General features: G+C 53.6%; 7 protein-coding genes across 7 annotated transcripts; 3 read left to right on the plus strand and 4 right to left on the minus strand.

Moving 5' to 3' along the window:
- Positions 1–159: 159 nt before the first annotated feature.
- GCG54_00008968 (Efflux pump aflT) lies at positions 160–2,300 on the minus strand (the record flags this gene model as incomplete). Its single annotated transcript, XM_045408923.1, has 5 exons — positions 160–809; positions 903–1,309; positions 1,375–1,456; positions 1,513–1,694; positions 1,756–2,300. 5 exons carry the CDS (start codon positions 2,298–2,300, stop codon positions 160–162), a joined length of 1,866 nt encoding a protein of 621 aa, XP_045257839.1.
- Positions 2,301–4,162: 1,862 nt separating this feature from the next.
- On the plus strand, positions 4,163–6,826 carry GCG54_00008969 (Aurofusarin cluster transcription factor aurR2; the record flags this gene model as incomplete). Its single annotated transcript, XM_045408924.1, has 4 exons — positions 4,163–4,626; positions 4,798–4,831; positions 4,913–5,395; positions 5,459–6,826. 4 exons carry the CDS (start codon positions 4,163–4,165, stop codon positions 6,824–6,826), a joined length of 2,349 nt encoding a protein of 782 aa, XP_045257840.1.
- A 124-nt stretch (positions 6,827–6,950) lies between these two features.
- Positions 6,951–8,949, minus strand: GCG54_00008970 (Glucoamylase P; the record flags this gene model as incomplete). The annotated part of the gene is made up of 4 exons (XM_045408925.1): positions 6,951–7,764; positions 7,818–8,267; positions 8,323–8,692; positions 8,751–8,949. The coding sequence occupies 4 exons, from the start codon at positions 8,947–8,949 to the stop codon at positions 6,951–6,953; spliced, it is 1,833 nt and encodes a 610-aa protein (XP_045257841.1).
- A 972-nt stretch (positions 8,950–9,921) lies between these two features.
- GCG54_00008971 (Pisatin demethylase) lies at positions 9,922–11,870 on the minus strand (the record flags this gene model as incomplete). Its single annotated transcript, XM_045408926.1, has 4 exons — positions 9,922–10,035; positions 10,106–10,727; positions 10,802–11,160; positions 11,244–11,870. The coding sequence occupies 4 exons, from the start codon at positions 11,868–11,870 to the stop codon at positions 9,922–9,924; spliced, it is 1,722 nt and encodes a 573-aa protein (XP_045257842.1).
- A 2,562-nt stretch (positions 11,871–14,432) lies between these two features.
- GCG54_00008972 (Secondary metabolism regulator laeA) lies at positions 14,433–16,007 on the plus strand (the record flags this gene model as incomplete). The annotated part of the gene is made up of 7 exons (XM_045408927.1): positions 14,433–14,681; positions 14,709–14,828; positions 14,900–14,918; positions 14,981–15,079; positions 15,217–15,307; positions 15,356–15,493; positions 15,560–16,007. 7 exons carry the CDS (start codon positions 14,433–14,435, stop codon positions 16,005–16,007), a joined length of 1,164 nt encoding a protein of 387 aa, XP_045257843.1.
- A 471-nt stretch (positions 16,008–16,478) lies between these two features.
- On the minus strand, positions 16,479–17,658 carry GCG54_00008973 (Secondary metabolism regulator laeA; the record flags this gene model as incomplete). The annotated part of the gene is made up of 4 exons (XM_045408928.1): positions 16,479–16,932; positions 16,983–17,187; positions 17,257–17,444; positions 17,504–17,658. The coding sequence occupies 4 exons, from the start codon at positions 17,656–17,658 to the stop codon at positions 16,479–16,481; spliced, it is 1,002 nt and encodes a 333-aa protein (XP_045257844.1).
- Positions 17,659–22,908: 5,250 nt separating this feature from the next.
- GCG54_00008976 (uncharacterized protein) lies at positions 22,909–23,820 on the plus strand (the record flags this gene model as incomplete). Its single annotated transcript, XM_045408929.1, has 2 exons — positions 22,909–22,977; positions 23,056–23,820. The coding sequence occupies 2 exons, from the start codon at positions 22,909–22,911 to the stop codon at positions 23,818–23,820; spliced, it is 834 nt and encodes a 277-aa protein (XP_045257845.1).
- Between the last annotated feature and the right edge of the window lie 1,456 nt (positions 23,821–25,276).

A 25,276-nucleotide genomic window follows, 5' to 3' on the forward strand; every position in this document is an offset into this window, starting at 1 on the left:
TTGCACTGGAGATGGCCCTGACCGCCTGAGGCCAACGAGTGCAATCATCATTAAGGTAAGTATGTCAAGGTAGGTGAACTAAGGTACCGTATATGGTATGTATGTGCTTGTATGTCACTTAGTCGTCCTTGCCGCGTCCCCTCGCCTGATGATCCAGCACTACGCCTCAGTTTCCGGCTCGATTCTACTGGCACGGTTCCTCCCCTTCTTGATATTTCTCCATTCCATGCATAGAGCGCAGACAAGGGTTGCCAATGACAGTCCCATGCCTGCCAAGAAGATCCTAGTGCATGCGTAGTTGTATGCCTTGACGACCACATCCAAGAACTGGGACGGAACGACATTGTGTAAATCGGTTGCCCCAATCTTGACAATGACTTGTGCAGGTAGTCCAGGAATGCCAGAAAGCTGCGACACAAGCATGTTGCTGAGAATCGACTGTCCTACCGAGACGAATATGGCTGCTCCCAATTGCTGCGCAAAGAAGCTGATGGAAACACCTGTTGACACATCTTCTTTGGGGAACACCGCCTGCACAGCAAGACCAACGGTTTGCATGCCAAACCCCAGGCCGAAACCTGTGAGAAACTGGTATCCGATCCAGTGTGCCGAGCTAATTCCCGGCTGAAAGGTACTCATCAACCCTAGACCTGTTGCCATGATGCATGGACAGAGGATCATCGATGGCACGTAGTAGCCAATCTTTTGCGTCGCCCCCCCTGAGATGATGGATGACGCCACGATGCTGAGCACCAGCGGTAGTGTATAAATACCAGAGTCCACGGGATCCGCACCCTGTACAGCTTGAACTGGAATATTTATTAACACGTCTTCTCTTCGCAGCAAAACACCGGCCCTTTTTTTCTCCTTTTTTTGGAAGAGGGGGGGAAAGCAGAACTTACACCACAGAGGAAGATAGTAAACCGCCAACATCATCGACCCAGCCAAGAAAAACATGAAGAATGCGCCGGCTAGCATGGTCCTCTGGGTGATGATCCTGACTGGAACCGTTGCCGTCTTGGGCATGAATACCTGGACGGCGGCGAAAGCGCTGAAGGCAACCCCAAAGACAATAAAAAGAGCAATGATGCGGCCATCGCTCCATGCATACGTCGCCCCACCCCACTCCAGGGCAAGGAGAAGGGCCACGATGGAGGGTAGGAAGAAGAACGTCCCCAAGGGATCAAGGCGCAAGATATGCTGGGTGAGTGTTGCAGGTTCTCGTGGTTGCTGCTTGGGAGCCTTGAGCATGAAGAACAGGTATACCAAAGCCGCACCTCCAATAGGAAGATTCATGTAGAAGCACCATCTGTTTTCCGGATTCCCGCGTTAGTCCAAGCCATTCTAGCTAGAGACATGTTGAGTGCAACATACCTCCAAGTGACTGTGCCCGTGAAGCCACCGCCGATTAGTGGCCCGATCACGGAAGCAAGGCCAAAGACCATACCAAAGATTCCTACGGTTGGTGTTAAAACTTGGACACGTCTGCTCAAGACAGTGATTTTTGGTTACCTTGAAACATTGGCCTTTTGTGTAGCGGCACCATTGGAATCATGACCATCATGGCTCCAGTGAAGATACCAGCGGAGCCGACACCTGCAATGGCTCTTCCTGCAATCAAAGTGGCCGAGTTGGGAGCGACGCCGCAAAGCAGTGAGCCAATCTCAAAAACAAATATACTGCTGAGGAAAACCCTGTACGCCCAAAAGATCAGCCACGAACGCTTCTATAGCCCCTGGTCGTAGCACTACGTACCATCGAAGATTGTAGAACTTATAAACTCGGCCAAACACCAGTTGGGAAGCGGCAGTGGTGAGCATGTAAGCCGACCCATACCAGCCGATATCCCCCAAGCTCCCAAACTCGTCAGTGATGCGTGGGATTGCGGTGGCTATGATGGTTCGATCGAGTGCCACTAGGAATAAGGCGATGAAGTTGGAAAAGATGGTGAGCCAAAACTTGATGCTCTTTGGCTTGAAATTCTCTTCTGCCTCGTCAATCTCAACCGGTAGCCCCTCCGGAGCTCGGTTCTCTGCATCTCGCTTCTCGTCCAAATTGGGCTCTTTCGAGACGTCGAGCTGGCTGGCATTGGCTGACGGGCTGGCTGATATTATCGGCGTGTGAACCGTGACCTTCTCCTGTAACGTTGATGGCCTGTCCTCCGATTTCTTCTCCACGTGATCATCGCTTTCCCTCGGGGCCAAGGTGGGCGTTGAGGTATTTGTTCCTCGGAAAGCTTCGCCGTTGAAAGAAGCGCCGTCGCCCTCGGCAGACTTGGTCGTTGGGGTAGTGTCGACCATGATGATTCGGGATGCTCTCTAATTAGGCCCACTCGCGACGATGATGCCCTCGAGGAGGTAGAGAAGGAGGCGCCGCACAAGACGGTGGGAGAAAAAAGATGCCTTGGCTTTGGTGGTAGGAATTGATCAGAATAATGAGTGAGCAGACAACAAGTTCGGCTGGACTTTTTTTTCCCCCCCTTTCTTTTTCTTTCGCCTCTGCCGCTTTTTCTTCTCGCTGCTTGGCGCTCGGGCAGTTCACAGGCATGAACCACAGACGGGTGAGAATCGGTCAACTCAGGCCATTTTAATTATAAATATGGGTGGCTACGGACACTTGGTTAGTTAGCATGGTGTCAACGCGGCCGTCGGCGACCAGTGAAGGTGCCTCGGACGCGACGCGATACTGTGTACACCATCATCGTATGGTGGCTGCCGCGAGTGTCTCACGCGACTGAGATGCAATGGCGCAATGGCGGTGGGATGCGATGGGTGCCAGAAGAGCTTAGTCGAGGCCGATGGGGATGTCCAGGCGAGTGTCGTCGCTCGTTAGTCTCGGACATTTTCGTAGGGAGAAGCGAAGGATACTCAGCATCCATAGAACCTTAGAAGGCCATGTCTCGGACACCGGAGGTCGTCCTTGTGTCCGGCGGGGTCTCGACTGCGCCGTTTGCGGCAGGGCCTCGGGTGCTCGGGTAGGTAATGCATAGATAAGGTACCTGGGCATCCGTAGTACTACCCATGAGGTGCACCTTACTGCCCGATGCCCCTGCTTACCTAAAACTGCTCAGGGCTCTTTGTGAAGCTGGCGGGCTCTGTTGTTGCATTGACCTCTGATCTGAATCTGTCAACTTGGATCGACGTCACCTCTCGTTCGGTCCCGGACGGGTAATTAATTAGGTATTCTCCTCAGGTGCTCTCTCTCCCTGCCGGTCTTCCCCCTCAGACATCGCGACGTTCCATCCCATCCCATCCACCAGTTCCCAGTTCCAAGGTCCCAGTCTCGCCCTGTGGTCGTCGCCGGGCCTAAGCTACGGTCTACCTACCTACCCTACAACCTAGGCAAGAGCCTCAACAGCACCGCACCCACCGGACTGGAAACGCCCACGGCCCTGTCGTTCGTCCTGTCTCTACCGGGTTGGTCCACGAATAGGCCCATTGCCTGGCTCTAGCATACCATCTTTGCGGATACTAGAGCTTGTGCTGGTGCTGGTGCTGGTGCTGATGCTGATACTCCCACCGCCTACGGATCCATTACCCTCGACGCCTGGTTCCATAACCGAACCCAACCGCTTTACCTATCTAGGTACCTTATCCGCATCTGACTGGACCTACCTACGTATCCATACCTTTACCCCAGTCTGCCTTACTTCGCCCGTCCCCCCAAATTCTCCATCTCTGCACGCATATCCACGCTTGTCTCCACCAAACCTACCTAAGCTGAGCTTCTGCCTGCTGCCTGCTCGTTATCCGTACACACATACACATCTACTCGGCTTACCGCAGCCATCTTCTGCCCATTCCAACAATCCAACAGACCGTCCATTTCAACAGTGTCTCGGGTAGTCAGAACCAAATCTTCACCGAACCTCGTGGTCTCCGGCAGAGAGCCCCTCGAGACAGAATACGACGCCGCTCCGCTCCACTCCACTACACTCCGGACCGACGGGTCTGGCCAGCTGCCCCTTGGCGCATCTGATGATTGTTCATTGGTCTCTTCATTAAACTCGTCCCGCACCCGTCGACGTTTCGCCTGCAACCTCACCTTTCGGATCCGAACCGGGATTCAGCCAGCCGACATCAAGATCTGTACGGTAATCAGCCAGTCAGTCAGCGTCTCGCCATCTGCATACCAGAAGTTGCCCGTATCCACATAATAAACCATGTCGGGAGAAGCACAACTACTACCTCCGCCGAGGGCTCCTCCTCCCCCCGAGCCCGACCCCATGGCTGCCATGAAGCTTACCAGGGGCACATCATGTGTTCTTTGCCAGCAGCGAAAGGTTCGTTGCGACAAGAACAAGCCATGTGCCAACTGTGTCAAGGCTCGCGTCGAATGTCGAGTCATTCCCCCACAACCACCGAGGCGACGAAAGAAGCGTCTTCAAGAGAGAGACCTTGTCGACAGACTGAAAAAGTATGAGCTGCTCTTGGCTGAAAATGGCGTCAAGTTCGACCCCATCGCAGCCGACCTGAAGCCTTCAGACCGAGACTCTATCCACATCGACGAGGGCCCTAGTATCGATGAGGTTGCTGAGCTGGAAAACGACTTCGAGGGTCTCAAGACGTCGCCCGAGGGAAGCACATCACCCTCCGTCGCCGGCAGTAGGAGGTCACAGTCCGACAAGTGAGTAAAGCGGCCCTATACTACTACTACTACTACTACTACTACTACTACTACTACTACTACTACTACTACTACTACTACTACAACAACAACAACAATAACAACAACAACAACAGCAACAGCAAGAACTCCCCCTTTGTACATGCGCTAATATCTAACTCGGTATACTAGACCCTTCAACAAATGGTTTCCCTTTCACAAAGAGGTTTGCTGCCCTACTCCGCTTCATTTATCTACGCGCCTCACTTTTGCCCTTTGCCACACTCTGTCCTAACTGATGGCCCAGTTCAGAGCCAGCGAGGAACTGTTGAGGGATTCCTCGGAAGATGAGGTCGATGGTTCCACGATACACCACGCCTTCGATAAGATGTATGACAACCAGGATGGCTTCCCATTCATTGTCGGCAACCGAAATGCTTCCGTGACACACCTGCATCCATCTCCCATTCAAATCTTCCAACTCTGGCAAATTTATATTAACAACGTCAATCCTCTCCTGAAAATAACACACGTTCCCACTGTTCAAGGTCTCATCATAGAGGCCAGTGCTAACCTAGAGAAGATTTCAAAGAACGTGGAATGTCTCATGTTTGCAATCTATCTTTTAGCAGTCACCTCACTTGAGGATACCGAGGTCGCCAAGATGTTTAACGAACCCAAACCTTCCGTCTTATCTAGGTTCCACACGGCTCTCCAACAGGCACTTGTCAATGCTGGCTTTATGCGGACAAGTGACACAATGGTCCTCCAGGCCTATATGCTCTTCTTGGTAGATACGAACCGCTTTCTTCAAACGCGTTTCTGCACGGCAGGCTTGCTAATTCACGCGTAGATCGCCGTTCGCATGTTCGTCGATCCAAGACAGATCTTTTGCCTGGTCGGCATAGCTGTAAGGATCGGCCAGCGGATGGGTCTGCATCGGGATGCCGCAGCCTTTGGGCTCTCACCCTATGAGGTCGAGCAAAGGCGGCGTCTCTGGTGGACTATTGTCGGCTACGATCGTCGGATAGGAGAGATGACGGGCTCAACCGTAACAGCCTTGTCTACTGCCGGTGACTGCAAGCTGCCTCTCAATATCAACGATACTGACCTACATATCAACGGTAAAGATGCTCCGACTCCACACCAGGGTGCGACCGAGATGCTCTTCGTCCTCATCCGGACAGAGTTGGCCATGGCTATTAGCAGCGATACTGTACGCGATGGGCAGCGCAATGGGGACAAAGAGAAAGAATCCGGTCCTGCGGCTATTGCACCGCGACCGGTCCCGACGGTTCGCATGGCTGGGCAGGATCAAACCTACACACTAGACGGCTTCTTCGCGCATATCGAGGGCACCTACCTCAAATGGTGTGACCCCAAAATACCCTTACATTTCTTTACTCTCACGATGACGCGGCAATCACTTTGTAAGATGAGGGTCATCTCATTCCTTGTACGCATGGGCAACGGCGAAGCGACCACGCTCCAAGACCATGAGCGCGATACGCTCTTTCTTGAAGCTATCCAGATGATCGAATACGATAATATCGTTCAGGCTGCGGAAAGCCTGCAGGGATACAAGTGGTATACGTACCTCCACTTCCCCTTTCCGGCCTACATGTTCCTGGTTACGGAGTTACGGCAACGGCTGACCGGGCCGATGGTTGAAAGAGCATGGGATGCCATTGCTGAGAACCACGAACGGCGAGGGCTGATGAATACACTGCATAGCCCGATGCACATCGCTTTCGGCAATCTGTTTATAAAGGCATGGGACGCTCACGAAGCCGGCCAGCAACAGATCGGAAGACCTGAGCAGGAGCCCATGTGGATCACGAGGTTGCGCCAGCGGGCAGAGAAGGCGGGCAAGAAGCAGCGCGGCGGCCGGCCCGGGCCAGATGGAGGCGCCGGATTCCCACAACAGGCCGCCAGAAATGCACCGGTCAACAATACTACGTCCCAGGTCGGCCCTATGCAAATGCCGACAAACATGATTATGACGCCACCATCGGTGACTGCGGGGACCCCGGCAATGGGTCCCCCGGCTTCGGAAGGTGATGTTGTGGATATGGATTGGAGCTACTTGATGCAAGGGTACGACATGGATACGTATGCGGCATTTGGAGGGGGGTTCGGCGGCTTTCCTCTGGGCGGTAATGGCATGGTCGGCCCGGGGATGATGGGGAACCCGGATGGTGGTAATATGTTTGGGAGTTGAGGAACTTTCAATCCCTCCTTGGAGGGTAAGGCGAAGGCCTGGGCAATAGTCTATGTATTAAATGAGAGTCCTCGCTTCACATTATGTACTTTATTACCCATCAGCACAACACTTGGTGCCCAGCTTAGCAGGTGCCACTTGATCCCGTAGGCCCTTTCCAAGCATCGTTTGCCACCGGGCTTTGCGTCGAGCCACAGGCAGGGACAGACAGTGTACGGTTTGTTGTCTCGTAAATGTAGCCTTGGTCGCAGTTTTGCTTCCTCACGTAGACATAGCTCACGTTCTGGCCCCCGGGAAGTTCTACGTCGACGGTCCAAAGCGGACGTTCAGAGGTGTAGTTTGATGCGCTCAATTGCTGGCCGTTTCCAACGTTCCAGGAACCAAGTTCGGCAACATTGCCAACAAGGTAGACATTTTCGCCGTAGTACGTCGTCGCATTGACCAAGAAACTGACGGGTACAGAACAGGAGCCCGTCACGTTAGGGGCTCCGGCAGCAATTGCCGGGGCGTAACTGCCGGTCGTCGAGGACGTGGTGCATGTAGCCGGTAGCTCCGTGAAGGCAGTCCAGCTAGGCGGGTACAAGCCGGCGCGGCGCTCACTCATCGTGACGAAGGCCGCGTACGACCATGTGAGGTCAGCTGCAGACATAGGGTTGCCTGGCGGGGCTTTGTTGAATTGCTCAGACATTGAGCCGTTCTTGGGGATATACTGTTGAGCTACGGCAACGAAGGAATCCGCGTAGGCGGTGACGGCGCTGAGAATGCTGCTGTAGTCATTGGATAGGTTGGCGGCCTTCTGGTAAGTGCCCTCCTTGACTTTGGGGTACAAGTCGGCGAAGAAAGGCTGCGACGTCGAGTCCACCTTGATTTGGCCCTGCGACTTCCATTGAGCCACTGCGTCGTACAGGAACTCGGCTGCTCCGATGGTGATGAGATACCTGATCTCGGGTCAGCTCCATGCTTGTGGCGTGGAATTTCGGATTTAACTCACCAAGGATTGCCGTCAAAGTACACATCCTCGGTGTAGCGGCCCAGAGCTACACCCTTGTTCATGGCGATTCCCTCGTTGATGGGGTAGAGCGTGGCGTTGCGGAAAGCGTCGATCAAGACCTTGAAGTTGGCCAGAGATTTGCTGTGGCAGGGTTGAATGGAAGGATCGTCGCAGCTAGCTGCGATATCAAACACGGCGATGGACCCGAGCATGACGTTGGCATCCTTGCCGGACCGTTGTGCTTGGGTGTTGATGTTGGCCGTGAAGTATTCCCCGTTCCAGAAAGTTTGCAGGAAACACAAGACGTCGGGTGCCAACTCACAGCCTGTGCACTTGACGCCAAGAGATTGTGCCAGCGCGTTGCCTTCCACGAGGGTTCGATACTGGCTCTGAGTGGTGAAAAAGCTAGAGCCGGAGACTTCTTCCCAGAGGTCGAATCCAGTAGAGTTCCTAGGCTCCTTGTCAGGCCATCGACACGACATGCGTCTTTCGGAGATTGACTTACCAGTATTGGCCAACGTAGGACAAATCGTTGGCGATAATGGGCCAGATGACGTCTTTGACCTTGGATTCCTGGCCATTCTGAATAAGCCAATGCGAATAGGTAATGAGTGTGATTGCTCGCAACGCCGGCCCGTCTCTTTGAGGGCGACCCCAGGCACCGTTGAAGCGTGAGCCGTCGACCAAGTACTTGGCCTCGCCTAAGCCGCGGCCAGAGGCCAGCAGAGATCCCGAAGGGTTTGTGACGGTTTGCAGGATAGCCTGAGAGTGGTAGTAGTCCTCGATGTAGACTTGGAGATCCTTGTTGCCAAGAATGAATTCGTCAACGACCATCTTCATGGTCAACGCGGCATCTCGGGTCCAGGTATAAAAGTCTGCGGCGCGTATTGGGTTAGCGAACGAAGGCAATGGAGTTTGGGGTCGGTAACAAACAATCAGGGTCCGACTTGGACGGGCTGGCGACAACAATGCCGGCACCAGCCCCTTGAACCATTGAACCATGGGGTCCGATGTTGTTCAGGGCGCTTATGAGAGAAATGTCCCTTTGACGAGTGACAAAGTCATCGAGATCTGCCGCGAGGACATTGGCGACGAGGCCGAATAGGGAGAGCAACCCAGATCGCAGAGACATGGCGTCACAAATGAGAAGCAAGTGCCCAGCGTATGGCGAAATCCGTGCTTGATCCTATGGATGGCTTTCGGAGGTAGGATTCGGCAACATCGACGCGATTGGTGACGGCTGCCTGATATGTATATATAGAAAGTTGTTGTGTACAATACAAACAAAAATCCTCGTGCTGAGACATCCCAAGCAACTCGTATTGTGCAGGAAAACAATAGTTTGCAGCAAAGCTTATTACCGGCATCATCGTTCTGGACTGCCCTGCACGTTCATCCCAAGTCGTCTTGTTTACAGGGATGGCGCCTCTGCCTGCCTGGCAATGGAAGTGGAAAAGGAGTCGCCGCGATGCGTGGGGACTGTCATTTCATTCGAAAGTGAACCCAGTGGGAAGGTTTACAAGGGGCCCGGGGCGACACCGGACTATTTGGTCTAAACCCAGCAGGCCGAGTAAGGTGCTTCTGCTAAGGACGGCAACTTACTTCAAAGTTGTGGGGTTTAGGGGCTCGGTTAAGCCGGCTGAGTGCGGAGAGGAGGAAAGGATCGCCTAATTAGCACCCTCACCTTTACCACGTCCATCAGAAATCTATATAATTAGTATTTGCAACCTTCTGAACCGTCCACACGAACACCACAGAAAACACACATCCATGACTCGCCGAGACGAACTTCGGTCTCGGATCTCTGAAGCATGCGACCGACCTATCCTCATCCGCCCACAGGGTCGACTGGTATGCAAAGCACTCTATGGTTCACTTTCAACACAGGTTGGATGCCTTCAAACCGTATTTGGTAGCCTGTAGTCCAAAGGTTGGGAGGGGGGGCTTGGCTCTTGCCAACTTGCTTCGGTTGTATGTGCTTCCATCTACAATTTTACCAACGCATGCGTGTGTGCTGCATCATTCGCACCTATTCTCAAAGGATTCGCCATCCACATCCCGCACCTGATCTTTCCAACGACCTCTTGGCTACCTCTCGTCTCGGCTACTCCACTCTGCTCACTCTAACCCATAGGTCAGACTGGATAAAGATTCCAGCCGAGAACGAGTTCCATGACTTGGTGGGGTCTGTCAGGGCAAAGTCGAATCGCCGCAAGAGCTGGCAGTGAAAGTTAGTCAACCAAAGATGCCTCTTGCGCAGGATGCTAGCTAGCCCAGGGAAGACTTACTTCAACGAACACTTTGTTCATCTCCAATAGGGCCACCGTCTTCCCCAGACACTGCCACTTGCCGTATTTGAATACCAGTTCCCATTGCGCCGTCATGGATTTGAGTTGATCATCTTCGGCCTCTAACCAGCGTTCCGGCCGGAACACATCGGCGTCTGGGCCGTATACCGTTTGGGAGCGGAGCACTCCGAAGGCAGTCCAACCAATATCAGCTCCTTCGGGTATACTCATGCCATGCATGAAATCACCTCCCTTGGGCACTGTCGCCGACATGAGGCCGGTGACCGGAGGAAACACACGCAAGCCTTCCTTGATCACAGCTTGCAAGTAGCGAAGGTCACCCGCTTCCCGGTTAGTAATGGGGGATGATATGATACCCCTTCGCGACGCATCCCGTATCTCGTTGGCAAGCCGGGAATAACAGGATGGGGCTGTCATCAGATACAGGATTGTGGTCCGGATTGAGGTGGCTGTCGTGTCGGACCCGGCTATGATCTGTACCAATGTCTCACCCTCAGCCTCCTCTCTGGTCAGGCCGTGTGCAAGGAAGGACCCTAACATGTCCTGCCGTTTCGCCGTTTTGTCTGACATAAGCCTTTCTGTGACAACCCTCTTCGCGACGCTAGCATGAAGCAAACAACAGTCAGTGGTCTTGTGTTCACACCAAAGATGGCACAGAGCAACACAATCACTCACGCGATGAACTGGCCAAAACCCACGCGGTCATGCTCCGAGGGCATTGCCCGGCGGAAAAGGGGCGACTGAAGCAGTTTTGCCAGTTGAGGGAACACGGTGAGCGTCATCATGACTGGCATGCTCTCCTCGGTCATCTGGATGTATCGGTGAACGTCGGCATCTTGCTCGAGGTACCCGAAGTGATAGCCAAACGCGAGCGATGTGATTATATCCAATGTGAGGTACTGAATCTTCCTGCACAAATCCACAGGTCGGAAGTTTACAGCAGTGGACACATATTTCTCCTCAATGAGCCGGACGAGTGACTGTATTTGAATGTCAACGGTGGACTCCAGACCCTCATTTTCCTTGCCAGAGTACTGTTTGGTTTTGTGTCAGAAGATGGCGCGTTGATTGAAATCGAATGTAAGAACGGGAAAGACAGGAACATGGCACAACTTACGCCAATGGCCATCTTGGCTCTGAGTTCATTGTGGTCATGATCGTTTCTCATGGAGATGATGTTGTCCCTGGTAGGATCGAATCTGACGGCCTGATACCAGGCGCCCTTGCGATATGGCGAACGAACCGCCCACATCCGACGAAGCAATTCCGCGTCATTGGTTACCAAGTCGTTGGGACCAATGCGGACGACCGGGCCTAGGACGCAAGGGTTTCTGTCAGCAGCCTGTGGAAGCCAGACGGGGGAAATGTCTGCGGCTCTTGAGCACGCAGTGGATGAGTCCGCATGTGTGTCTGAGACCTTCTCGGACGGCACAACCCATCTCTGTGGCAGAGGCGAGCGGTCGAGTGGTGAGGACTGGAAATGTGCTGGGGATCGGGCGTAGGAAGATTCCAGGGTTGACTCACCGTAGTCATCACAGGCTCGCTTGAGGGCGAGATGCATCTGCCCACCCAGTGTGTTACGTAGCATCCACCATTTGCTGAAGGCAGCAGCTGGCGGTCCAGGAACATGTCTGAGACGGTTCCATGAGCGGTAGTTCATCACCGTTAGATATATGAGAATGGCAGCAAGCAGAGGAATAAACGGGCTCTGGAAGCGGCCCGAAAGCTCGATGAGGGCAGCCATGACGCGTTGTCTGAGGCGGTTTTGTGAGGCAGGGTCTGGGGCTGTGGTGTGAGATGAAGAGTGGATTCTGGTTCTTGTCTTCCACCTGGTATTATCTTCCTTTTCCTTTCTCCCCCTTCCTCTAATGTTGAAGGTGGTGTGGATCGAACTGAGTGTGAGAATGAATGCAGGGTGAGAGTCTGACAGCCGGAAGAAGTCGAGGGAGGAGGCAAGTTTTTGACTAGACAAACCAGGAGTTAGGTTATGTAGATACCTACCTGCTTACTTTACTTCGGCTCCCTCGGAGAGATGGGGAAGGGTGGTAGGTGATCAGGTAAGGTAAGGTACCTCAGGTCGAGGCAGCCCGGTAGGTAACGGAAGGTAAGGTAAGCACGGCGGCCGGGGCTTGGATGGCATCGACTTCTTCCCGAGAGGGCAAGAGCATAAAAGTGCGGCAGGCGGCAATGACGCCCGGTGATGGCATGAAAATCAACGTGTAAGTAACCAGTTGCAGGTAAGATTGGACGAGGTGAGGTAAGGTAGGTAGGTGCTTTACCAACGAACACCTAGGTGGGCAAGAGCGGGTGGAGGGAGGAGGGAGGATGAGTGTCGTCGACCGCCTCCGGCCTGGCCGGGTTTTTTTTGTTGACATCTCATGGTACCTTGCCCTGCAGTGACGGTCACAATTTGTGGTATGGCCATTTCAAATATCTTCCGCATTTTTGTAAGGTTTCTTTGATATCTAAGGTATCCAGGGCAGATGCCCGCCGAGAATACTGTGAAGGCGGCAGAATCGCAAATATTCACCTTCATTTATCAGGTAGGCAGGTTTAGGCAAATCGGTAACAACCTAAAAATCAAAACAAGCACAAATCTGTTTTGTTTCCTCTCTCCTTTTGCTTCCCTCTGACTCTTTTGCTTCCCCTCTCACTCTTTTGCTTTTGACCCCATTCCCGTTGCTGCCATTTCCGTCTTGACGAGGGTTTCTCCCAGCACCCCGTCAAAGACTCTTCTCCTTCAGTCGTGATCTGCCCGACTACCTCTCTGGTCACGCTCCTGCACTTACATTCAATGGAAAATATGAGCTGTCATCTGCAGTCCTCCGTTCTAGCCTGCTAGGCATCGAACGAGAGCCTGGCCAGATGTGACAGACACGGCGGTCAGACGCAAGACGTCCGACTTGTTGGCCTCCTTTGCCGACCGACCCATCGGAAGACTACTTGTACCTGCCAGTCAATTTCCCCAGGCATACCTGCATGCGTCGGCTGTGTGCCCATCTTTCACTATAGCCTGGGAGAATACTGCGTCCCGCCCAAGGTATCTGCGTGTAACATGCATGATCGCGGTGGCCAAACTTTACTGCCATTAGCTATAAACCATCAACCATTAGCCATGAATTGCCAGCCACTCTTCGGTTCACGAGGATATTTCATGGAACGGGTCACAGGATCTTTCGAACCTGACGTTGGACTAAAATGGGTGGCTGGACCCAGCCAGTTACACTGGTTGCGGCCACTCTTGTTTTGTCGCACGGGTGCTCGAAATACAAGAATCGCCTCGGACTATGCAGGATTCCCAGGAAACGGATAGACGGACTTGTTTTCTCGCCGGCTACCACACCCACTATTCCTGTTTTCTCGCGGCATGGTCATGATAGCAAGACGTTGGTGGGCCACAGCAGCAGCATGCTACCCACCGTATTTGTCTTCTCCCCGACTGCCTGCATGATTGTATGCAGGAAACCGACTGTCAGCGGAACGGCCGTGATGTATGCTACGACTGTCGGCTCTCAAAACACAACCTGAACCCTCGCCATCGGGATCCTTACCCCTCTCTGCAGGCCACGATCATGGTTCGTGCACATCATCAGCAGTTGACAGCTCGGAAGACGCCAACCTACCCCCTGGCCATAGGCGCAGGTAATAGCTGTCAAGTTATGACTGGACGAATGCACGTGGCTTGTGTAACCCTCCTCCCCAGTACGATATTGATACCTCAACTGTGCGTATGCTTCGACCGACCCGGTGCAAACCCAGTCGAGCAATTCCATAGCTACCGTTCTTACATCCATGACTAACTTCTGTACAGCATTATTTGTGGTGGTTATACCAGAAGGCGGCTGACGCCATCGTCCCGAGCTTTTTGCGCTGATAGAAATAAGGCACGGAGTCCCTACCCTGTGTTGAGGGGAGGGTGGTTAGCCCAAAGTGAAGATAGAAAGATACACAGCTTTGAGTGACACGGAACCGGAAATTCGGCCTGACAAGGAAGCCACTTGTTCGTGTTTCCCTCTCCAGGAGCACCGCAGCCGAGCCGTTCCCCTCATGTTATTACCACAGACGTGACCTTCCGTCTCCAACCTCAGTGACAGAGAGGGGAGATGCAGCCAGCACCTTTCAAATATTGTATCGAGCCGCTTTCGGGGTTTCTTTTGAAGCAAAAGTAGATAAAGAAGAAAGAGCGAATAGAGCCTTGAACTGTCTCGCCACCGTATTGTTGTCGGAATTGTCGGAGCAGGCTCGAGTTAATGCTGCACCACTGCCAGGGACTTCGAAGGAGCTTCGACGAGACAAGGCGATGACGATGGAGGACCCGGTCCTGGAAGCGACGCATAATGTCGACACTGTGCTCCCACTGGGAGCCAATCTGGACCTGGAACCTGACGAGGTCAGCGTCGAAGTGGAGGCTCATCACCTTCGGGATCCTGATCTCTCATATGTTCCTTACTTACCACGCCTTACAGGAAGTTTCCGATGCCGATATGCAGAGCAATTTGGGGAGCGATGTCGACTCGGCATTGGGCGAAGCAAGTTTCTCAGCATTGATGGAATCGTAGATTAGCGAGCTTACGCATCACAGTCCGAAGCATGGCCTTCGTCAACCGCCTCATTACGGTCGAGCATAGTCCGGGCCATGGAGGAGAACGGCCGCATCTATCATGGGTACAAAGATGGCAAATATGTCTTGCCAACTGATCAAGTATGAGTATCTCCGAGCGTAATACGACTGCCGACACGATGCCGTCTAGACTAACGCAATTTTGTCTGCAGGAGGAGCTCGACCGCCAAGGTGAGTTCATCTGCTAGCAGACCAACTCAGGCGGTGTACTTGCTTTCTAAATGTCGCAATAGCATTTCAGTACCAGCTATGCCAGTTGACGTTCGAGAACAGGCTCAACTTCGCGCCGATCTACCACCCACATAGGGTTCTAGATGTTGGATGTGGTATAGGTGTGTGTCGCTCTCTTCCTTTCCGTCTCTGCCCCGATCCTTAGGCCTCCGCGCGGACGTCTTTGTAGCCTGCATATTGACAACCCATAGGCATGTGGGCAATAGACTTTGGTAAGATACTATTCGAGTCCCTTTAGCACATGGAGGCTTGTTTATTCCGGAACCAGGCGAAGAGCATCCCGAATCCGAGGTGATTGGCGTTGACCTCTCGCCCGTTCAGCCAGGCTTGTAAGAATCGCTTGTCCTGCTCTACTGCGATTTCACTAACATTTACAGTACACCACCCAACGTCCACTATGAAATAGACGACCTCGAGGAAGAATGGAGCTTTTCGAGAAAGTTTGACTACATCCACAGCATGATGATGACAGGTGCCTTTAGAGACTGGCCCAACTTTCACCGACAAGCATTTGAGTCTGTCGCTTCTCCAACCACGGATCCCCACTCATCATCCTGTCCTTCGCTAATATTGTCTTGCAGTAACCTCAACCCGGGGGGGTGGCTCGAGATCCAGGATATTGACTTTCCCATGAGATGCGATGACGGGACGATTCCACCCGAATGCGATCTGGGGAGATGGAATGACCTCATGATGGAGGCTGGTAGAAGATCGGGTTTCCTCCTCGACACGTGTGGCCGCGCAGCGGAAATGATGGCCAATGCAGGCTTCATTGACATTGTGCGAATACCGTTCAAATGGCCAATAAATCAATGGCCGCGGGATGTCAGGCATAAAACCCTGGGCCTCTGGACCGAAGCCAACTTCAGTGTTGGTCTTGAGTCGATGACTTTGGCCCTCTTCACCCGGTTTATGGGGTGGAGAAAGGAGGAGGTATGGGACTTCAGCGCGAGGGCGAGTGCAGAATGGCGTGATGTAAGGAGGCATGGCTACTTCGACGTGTACGTTACGTATGGGAGAAAGCCATAACATGTTTAGCTGCTAAATTGATGTCGCATTTTCTGTACCCTTAGGCCATCACATCGCACGAGGGGTGTATTGTGATGGAGAGCTTTCTTGTCGGAGGTCGCTGACTGTATCATCGGTGCCCAGGCGGTCATGCTTTCGAGTCTTCGCACCGCGATCAAGCCAAATTGTTACTCCCTGGCACGCATGCTGTCAACCGTGTATTGTACCTGTCTGCTTCCTAGGCGACGCGACCCACGACTGGAGCGGCCGACGTAGCCAACGTCACAAGTCTGGCGGAGACTCTTGCATGAGTCTAAAGCGCAGCCAAAAAGGAACACTTCTTGGCCCTCGGACTGACAATTAATTGGACCTTCTGGAACATATTGAAACCATTGGCGAACGGCCCAGCAAGTTCTGGTCGGCAATCGGTAGATCATATCCTGCCGGTTAGGGTACCACAGGAGGCGGAGGAAAGGAAGCGGAGGTCTCGTTTCAAGCGGAAGGCTTTTGGGCCCAGACGGAGATCCACGGCAGATACGCATGTATTCTGGTGTCGTGGAACGCCTTCCGGATTTCCTGTTCCATGGCGGCGGCCTCCTGCTGGGTGAGGCCCATCTGCGGCCATTTCACGAGGACGGCGCGAACGAGCTGCCACAAGACGTCCTTACTCAAGAAGAGGCCGATTTCTCGCTGATGCCTGCTTTTGGCCCATGGCCCGATGGGCATTTTGTGAGTTCGGCAGTGGACATTGACGAAACCAATATTTCTTAGAATCTCTGGTAGGACGAGAGGAATCCCTAGGTCCCAGGAAAAGTGAGTTCTGAACGTGCGAACGAAAAGGTCCATGAATCTTGTTGGAGCATAGTGCTCGGGTATCGTGTGATCGTCGCATCCGATTTGGACGCCAGCGTCCTGGAATTCAATCCAACCGCCTGGTTTTAGATTACTGTGACAACGTCAGCCGTTGTAAGGGCCAACCCATGGCATTCATCTTACTGATACGCCGACGTGATGACCTTCACTGGGTCTCGAAGGGTCACACTGACTGAACGCAAATGCACAAAGTCCAAGTCAGAGTATAGAGGGGACCAGGTTTCTTCAATATCGTCAATTCGCCAGTCCACATTCTGAGGACCATAGGAATTCTGGATCGGAGAGATGTCTACTCCAATGACATGCGCACTAGGAAACTTGTCGGCCACTTGAAGATGGGTCAGAACTGCGAGCTTCGCCCAACATAGGCACCGGGTACGACTAGCACCAAACTTACCTTCTACAGCCCATAGGCCGGTGCCGGTGCCGACGTCCATGATTTTTTGTGGACTGTCATTGATGGGGGCGAGGTAGTCATTGCCATCAAGAAGACGTTTGATCAATTGGTGCTTCATTTCTTCCCGGAACTGTTCCGTCTCGTCGTTGGGCAGGGGGTATATCCCCTGAAGGAAGGACTGATATCGTCTATTGAGTGAAGGCTCAGTTTTGTACCAAGGACGAAGACGAGGGTGTTGGCAATATACCTGCCACCTTCGTGCGAATGTCTCATGACGCGGGAAGCAAGCGATGTGAAGCCCGAGGATGCGAGCGACTCCCCGTAATCCGAACCCTCGAATGCGTCGTCATCCACTATGTCTGCTGGAGCCGGCTCTATTGGCTCGGTGGTGGACATATTCATGGCCGCAGCGCCTCTGAGAGGTGACCTAAGACCAGGTCTGCAGAGAAACGGATGGTTATTAATTCATCGACATAGCACTGCCTACCTGTAAGGTGTCGTGGGCAGTTAAGATGCCTCGTAACGGAGCAGGTTTTGCCGGTGTTTGTAAGCTTGTTCTAAGACTGCGGTAAGTGTTGGGTGACAGGCGGGTGCATCAGCAATGTCCGAACCGGACTATAGGGTCGGGTGGCGTCGAGCGGAGGGTCCAGCAACTGAGATGTGACCTCGAAGTGAGAAGGTGCCAAAGTAAATCGTAGCTGTGGAGACTGTTGGACATGCAATGCCGAAAAGGCCAGGCAGCAGCAGAGCGTGACAATTGGTGTACGGAACACTGCGGGAACGAATTGTGGTGAAGGCAAAGGGAAAAAATGAGGGCGAGACGGGAGGATGGATCTGGGAGACGCGGGACGGGGAAGAAGCCAGGCGAGAGAAAACAGAGCACACCACCTGGTAACAGGAACCGGGTCTCCTCCCAGTACCGACGGCGTGGTAGGCCAATCACGGCCAACTGCTCGCAGCCGTTGGTGTTGACGGGGCTGGTCCCAATGTTCTAAGGATGCCCATCCGTTGACTAAAGCAATACAAGAGCAGAACCGGCTCCAACGTGCTGTGGCGGTAAATGTCCGAATCCACGACCATGACGAGAGTCACAACGGACACCTCATATCAGTCGAATCCCCTACAAGGCGGGCAGGCGGATCACTGTGAGTGAAGGTACCCAGCAATAGATAACTAACTAGATGGATGGAGCAAACCAATTCGCGAGGACGAGCTACGCGGACTTTGCCATTTCGAGGAGGTCTCGCATATGCGGCATGCAACAGGCACAACCGCCCGGGTGTACCTCAGTATGCGCATGCAGCTTCTCGAGAAAGCGGTCGCGGCATTTTTGTGACCTGAAAGGCGTCGAGAGGCGAAGGGAAGGGAGTTGTATGGCTCGAAGTGAAGATAAATGATGCCAGCAAATTTGAGCTTTGCGCGAAGGTGCCTCCCTGGCGTGCCTGGTTGACATCCGACGGCGTGGATGGCATCGAGGCACACAAGGCCAGGTCCGGCTGGACGGCCTAAGGTAGGAAGACATTCCCCTCCATTCCCTACCTACCTTAAGGTAAGGTAGGTCTGGCTTTCCATCTGGTCAGTGCATTCGGCCGAACTCCTTGAGTGTCCATCCCACGTGAGGCACCTAGGGTGTGGTGCGGTGCACCTTACCTTGCCTAAGGTAGGCGTGCACGTCCCGTCCCCACCATACGCGTACAGATCAATCCCCAGTCGCGTAAACCGCGTTCACGCGCAAAACACTCAGGCAATCAACCGCCCGGGCCATCCTCTCAGTCAATCACTCCCACCTCGTTTCCCTGGTGCTGGTACCTTGTTCATACTGCCTGCCTTGTCAAAACCTGCTCGTCAACATCTCTGCCGACTGCACTCGCCGCCGATTGACTTTGCATGAGGTAGCAAATTCAAGCGACCTGCCGTTCTTGAATGTTCAATCAGGTCCTACAAGCTCATTGTCCGAGTTGGCTTGCCGCGTTTGCTTTCGAACCTACCGACGCCCGTCTTCTCGGCCTGCCCCCGAACGCCAACAACATCCAAAGTACGCCTCCATATCCTGAGAAAAAGAAGCGACCTTTACATCTCATGAAGCCACTCGGCAGATACCGTGGGAACGCATCGAAATCCTCTTAGCCATGTATCTTCCACGGTCTCAGATATCCAAACTCTACCTTCACCTACAAAACACGCGACACCCACTATCACCACCCGTCCTCATCCTCGTTGCGCTCGAGCCTGACGCCCTCTGCGCATGCCGAATCTTGACTCGTTTATTGAAACACGACTACATCCCCCACAAGATCCAGCCTGTCTCCGGCTATGCCGATCTCGAGCGCGCCGGCCGGGACTTGGTCCAGCCCATGATGGAAACCCAAGGGGGGAGCGGAGGAGTTGTCGTCTGTCTCGGTGTTGGGGGCATGGTCGATCTGGGTACTTTGCTCGGGCTGGAGCCCGAAGGAGACGAATTGACTTTTGGCGGCGTTGAGGTCTGGGTCATCGATTCTCACCGTCCCTGGAACCTTGGCAATGTCTTCGGCGGCTTTCCTCTTGAGCCTGCCGTTGACGAGGATGAAAGTCTTCAGGCACGCTGTCCTGGTGGAGTAGTTGCAGGTCGAATTGGACGTGCCTATACACCAGGAAAGGGAGGGATCATTGTTTTTGATGATGGCGACATAGAGGACGACCTCACGACCGAAAAAGATGCATATCTGGCTCTGCTTGACATGCCCGAAATCGACGACGACGGAGAAGATCTTGGAGAAGAAGACGACGATGACGAGGACCTCTTTGAAGGTTCTGTCCATGCTGGCCAGAAAAGAAAAAGTTGGTCAGATCCGGACGAAGATTCCAGCGACACGGACGAAAGGCCACGGCAGCGCAGAAGAAGCAATTCTGTGAGTTAAACCCATTCCCGATTGCTCTTTATCGCAGGACAGCTTCTGACCGTAGACCGAATAGTCCTCATCCATACCCTCATCGCCCCAGCGACCAGCTCACAGAGGACTAGTGTCTCTCCGTGACGCTGGCATGGTTTTGTCTAGCGACCCTCTGGAGCCCCCATCTGCTGCTCAACCACCCCCTGCACCATCAGCGAGGTCCTTGCGACATCGCCTGCTGCGCTTGCGCAGAGAAAAAGAGGGGGTCCTGCGAAAGTACTACAAAATTGGCGCCTCGTTTTCGGAACCCATATCTTCAATGATGTATTCGTTGGCGTCAGAGCTTGGCCGTGAAGACAATGATCTTCTTTGGCTTACCATCGTTGGTGTCACCTCCATGGAGCTCTATGGCAGGTCGTCTGCAGGCATTGCCGTCCCAGTCCGCAACTCAGACCGTGGGCAGGGTAACGGCTGGATGGGAGTTCGCGGCGCTCGCATCCGCCAACTTCTCAGAGATGAGGTTCGCCGTTTGAATCCTCCGGATGTCTCCAGCTCCCGTACATCGGCCGAAAACTCCGGTATCATTCCGACTACTGCCCGGAGCCCGGAGGACATGAGCATCAGGCTATCTCCAGAACCCAAATTCCTTCTCATTAGACATTGGAGTCTCTACGACAGCATGCTCCATTCGCCCTACCTATTTGCCCGTCTAAAGACGTGGAGTGAGACTGGCTTAAAGCGGCTGCACAAGCTGTTGGCCAAGATGGGCGTGAGCCTTGTTCAATGCAAACAGAGCTACACCCACATGGACATGATGCTCAAACGTGAGCTTCGAGCCAAGCTCCTAAAATACGCTTCTCTCTACAACTTGGATGACATGGTCCCTGCGGTAGACACCGATGGCAGAGACCGCGCTGGCGCCAAGGATGGCTGGGGTTTCGTTCGAAGTTGGGGTTGGCGAGCTACACTGAGCGCACAGGATGTTGGTGTTGTCATCGGCGCTCTGCTAGAAGTCGGCAAACATGCAGATGGCTCGGAGCTGGCTCATCCAATCAAAGATTCCCAAATTGAGGACGGCAATGACGAAGATAGTGTCAACACACAGAGCCAAGAGTGGGTTAGCCGGTTCTGGGAAGCGTATGATGCCCTCGAAAAGTATGTACCCCGTTGGATTTTTTCGCGTATCTTGCTGTTAACGATCTCGCGCCAGCATCGATGATCTCAAGTCGGGTTTGCCGACTGCCCAATTTCTACACCGCGCCATTTATCGCACTGGCACTTCGCTCATAAATAAGAAACAAATCAAGCATCTGCGGGCGTTCCGCATGTGTGTGGTCAAGGAGGGTCCTGACGTTCCCGTTTTTGGTCATCCAGCTGCCCTTACCAAGCTAGCCCTCTGGGTGGGTGAGGCTCTTGTGGAGCAGGAGAAGGATGCTACAGGTCGCCTCTCTCATGGCGGCCGCGGTACTCCCCTAGTTGTCGCTAGCCTGAATGACAAACGCGGTGTGTACCTCGTTGTCGGAACAGGCGGCGGCGGTGGGCCGGACTCGACCTTTCTCGACCGCGAGGCGGCAAAAAAACGACAGGCAGCCAAGGACGAAAGGTCCAAACGAAAGGAGGAGTCTCGGCGAAACCAGGAAAAGATTCGCGAAGAAAAAAGAGCTGCTCGCCGAGCGGCAGGGCAGGATGATGAGGACGATGATGAGCTCGATACCGAATCAGAGGCATCAGACGGGTCCGATTCCGACGAGGCCGAGGACGAGGATGAGGACGAGCCCGCTAAAGACAGGGGATATGGCTTAAACCGATTCGGCTCCGCGTTTCAGGAAGTTGTCGCAGAGACCAACGCTCGTGTTCGAATAGACAGCTTTGAGCATTGCGTGGTGGAGGTCAAGAAGGAGGATCTAGGGGCGTTCTTGGAAAGTCTAAGCATGAAAGCCGTGGTTGGTTAAAGGACATGCCAGCGCACAATGAGGCGGGCGAGGGGAGCTCAACTGAGAGACGCGGTGGTGGCTCGGGGGTTTTTCTTTTTACACGGTGGACTGAGGCGTTTTTCGTTGATTCTGACTATGAGAGACCTGGCCGGGAGAAACAAGCTTAACGAGACACGGGCATGGATCATTCATTCTGCTTTCGTAATTATCAAATTTTTTGTCAACTCTAGCGGCAAGAGCAGTCTCAAGTGTTGGGTTCGTAGCGTATTGGTGGCCCATCAGATAATGTACCTTTCAATCATCGCTATCCTGTGATCAGGATTCTTAGTGACCTGGAGTCTCCTCCGTCGGCTTGTGTCTGAAAAGCCCCCGCCCCAGATCCGTAATCGATGTCTTACTCTCGGAAGCAGATGCTCCACGGCAACCTGCCAGCGTTTGGGACTTTGGATATTCTGTGGCCGGGGTAATTAAAACAGTAAGCCCAATCAAAGGGCAAATCCTGACAATCCAAAGACAACAATAGGTTGACAGGCGTTGGGTAAAAAAGGGCCAAGGCGTGACAGCATCTCAAACGGGCCATCAACCCGGCTCGTCTTGCCGCGTTCGGTGCTATTGTCAGCACTCAAAATCCTGTCTCGTCAGCCGCTCATTGTAAGGAAACTAGGCTTGACAGTCCAAGTCTCGAGGAACACTTCAAATATGGCCCAGGCAGCTCCTGATCGCTTGCAGTCTTTGTTCGGATGTGTGAGCATACGTAGGTCATCTTGCCATCTCCTCGTTAGCTGACAGCATCTCTACCAGAAACATTTGCGAAAAGAGTCGAGTTTTTATTACACAATCCCATCAGCATGACTGGCCAAAAGCCATGGGCCGACGGGCCCTTTACCCTCATCAGCAGTGCTCGTGTAGGATCTCAGGTATGTCTACAGAGACTCTTTGCTGTGGCGAGCGCTTCGCAATCGTCGAACTTGGGTTAACATTCTGTGCCCGGTTAGAAAGGCGTGAAAACCACCGGAGCCAGGCGCATGGCCGAAGACATGATCATTATCCACAATATGATCATCCGTATCATCAACACGGTCTACCTGCAGTGCATCAACGTAGAGAAGTCGCCAAACGACGTCCAGGACTTTGTTTCGTACGCCATAGAGTGGGCAAAGATGGTGGAAGAACACCACCAGACCGAGGAGAGAGATGTGTTCCCGGCAATCGAGAAGATGGCAGAAGCATCGGGGCTCATGGAAGCCAACATCGCCCAACATGAGGCCTTTACTGGCGGGTTGCATGAGTACCTGAGCTATTTGGAGAAGGTGCAAAAGGGGGAAGGGGAGGGCGAGGAGGCGTACAACGGAATGAAGCTCAAGGGCATCATTGACTCGTTCATGCCGGGCCTGCGGCAGCATTTGAGCGACGAGATTGACACGTTGCTGAAGCTTGGAGAATATGATGTCGAATGGGACGAGTGGTTTGAGAAACTCATGAAAGAGCTGCTTCGCAAGAGCAACGACCCGGCGCTTAAGGTATGCACCAATTACGGTCTTGTCCTCCTCCCCCCCGGCACAGATGTGCGACTGGATGGCTCACATGATGGCTTGATTGCAGACAACAACGATCCCGCTTCTTCTCACAAACCGAGACAAGTTGTTCGAGGACGGAATATATGCGTGGTGGCCAGCGCTGCCGTGGTTCGTTATGATACTGTTCCGGTGGTTCTTCATCCCCACACACAGAAGCTGGTGGCGGTTTTCTTCGTGCGATGATCAAGGGATGCCCAAGGAACTGCCTTTTGCATGAAGACGTATATTGGGGCAGACTGTTCAGGTCACTGTTCATTGAGAAGGAGCCAAGCTGACGTCCTGCTTCCTACCATTGGCAGACTACCACACGTTCCTGCGCACCAAAGTGGCGGGCTGTGTTGTCGGAGGCCGCTTGGCAACTACCTTAAGACGTCGAGTGGGACAAGTCGCATTTTGGTAGAAGGAGCGGGCCTCGTTCAGGATTTGGATGCCCGGGGTAACGTCATTGGAGGTTTCTTAGCTCTTGTTTCTTCGCCTTCTGCTCTAAAGTAGCGTACCTAAGGTAGTACTTTCGCCGTAGAAAAGATATGCCCCACTTGTGCGAATGTTCCGAGGCTTCAGCACATGCCGCTCAGCAGATATCCAAGCGCAGTGTGGCTGGTGGCACACGCATGCAGTCCCGTCACCATCACCGTCACCGTCACCATCACCGTCCTAGCAGTTCAACAGTAGTTGACGAGCCTTGCAGTGACAAGGCGAGCTTCGACCAAGCACACTTCGGCGAATCATTGCCGTAGGGTGAATGTCATGGAAGCTGCCGGGCTGCCTCCACCATATCGGACGAATAACACCGGCCTCGCTCTTTTGCTGCGGCGCAGTCGCCAGCGACAGCGCGTACGAAAGAAAAAAAACAAAGAGGGGGGAGGGAGCGGGTAGCTTCAAATCATGCCTGCCTCACGTACTTACCCAGGTACTTCAGGTGAGGTAGGTAGTAGGCAAGCTCACCCGGGATAGGTGGATAGCGACTTCGCCCACAGCATTGAAAGCCACTTCATGACAGGTATCTCCACCTCATTCTCGCCTCGTCGACTGCCTGCCCAACAGGCCGCGCACAGCATCTACTCCGCTACAGCTTCCTCATTACAGGGTACCCGCCCCTCCTATCGCCGCCAGCTCAGCTTACCTTACCTACCTACCTTACCTCGAGTTCCCGGCCTCAACCCTCAGTTCCCGTCAGGTCGTCGGGTCTGGTCCCCCGCCTGGCTGGGTTGGTCGCCTCCAGTGTCCCGTCCCCCCCAGCATCCTTGGGCTTTATTTCTTTCCCCTCCCCCGCTTGTGTCATCTACCACCGTCACCTTGTTTGCCTGTCTCCAGCCTCGTTGTCCTCCTCGTCTTCGTCTACGCGCCATCCTCGTCACTTGCCTTGGCCAACAAACGGAAGAACCTCCTTGCGCTTATCCTGGACACCCTGTTTTCACCTACTCTGTCGCGCCGACAACCTGACGCCGAGCCGGCCACCACCTCCGCAACCGCCGACGCTAATCATTCTCACACACAATCCCTCTTTGCGACAAACTCACTGCCGACTGAAGCCTATCGCGCACCGCCCGCTCGCACGATCCTTATACCCCCTCCTGCATCTCTAGGACATCTCTCGCTGCGCCTTGTTCTCGGCTGCTAAGGCTTTTAGATAGCCATG

Source organism: Colletotrichum gloeosporioides, assembly GCF_011800055.1.
Source record: "Colletotrichum gloeosporioides strain Lc1 chromosome Unknown consensus_92, whole genome shotgun sequence".
Lineage (NCBI taxonomy): Eukaryota > Fungi > Ascomycota > Sordariomycetes > Glomerellales > Glomerellaceae > Colletotrichum > Colletotrichum gloeosporioides.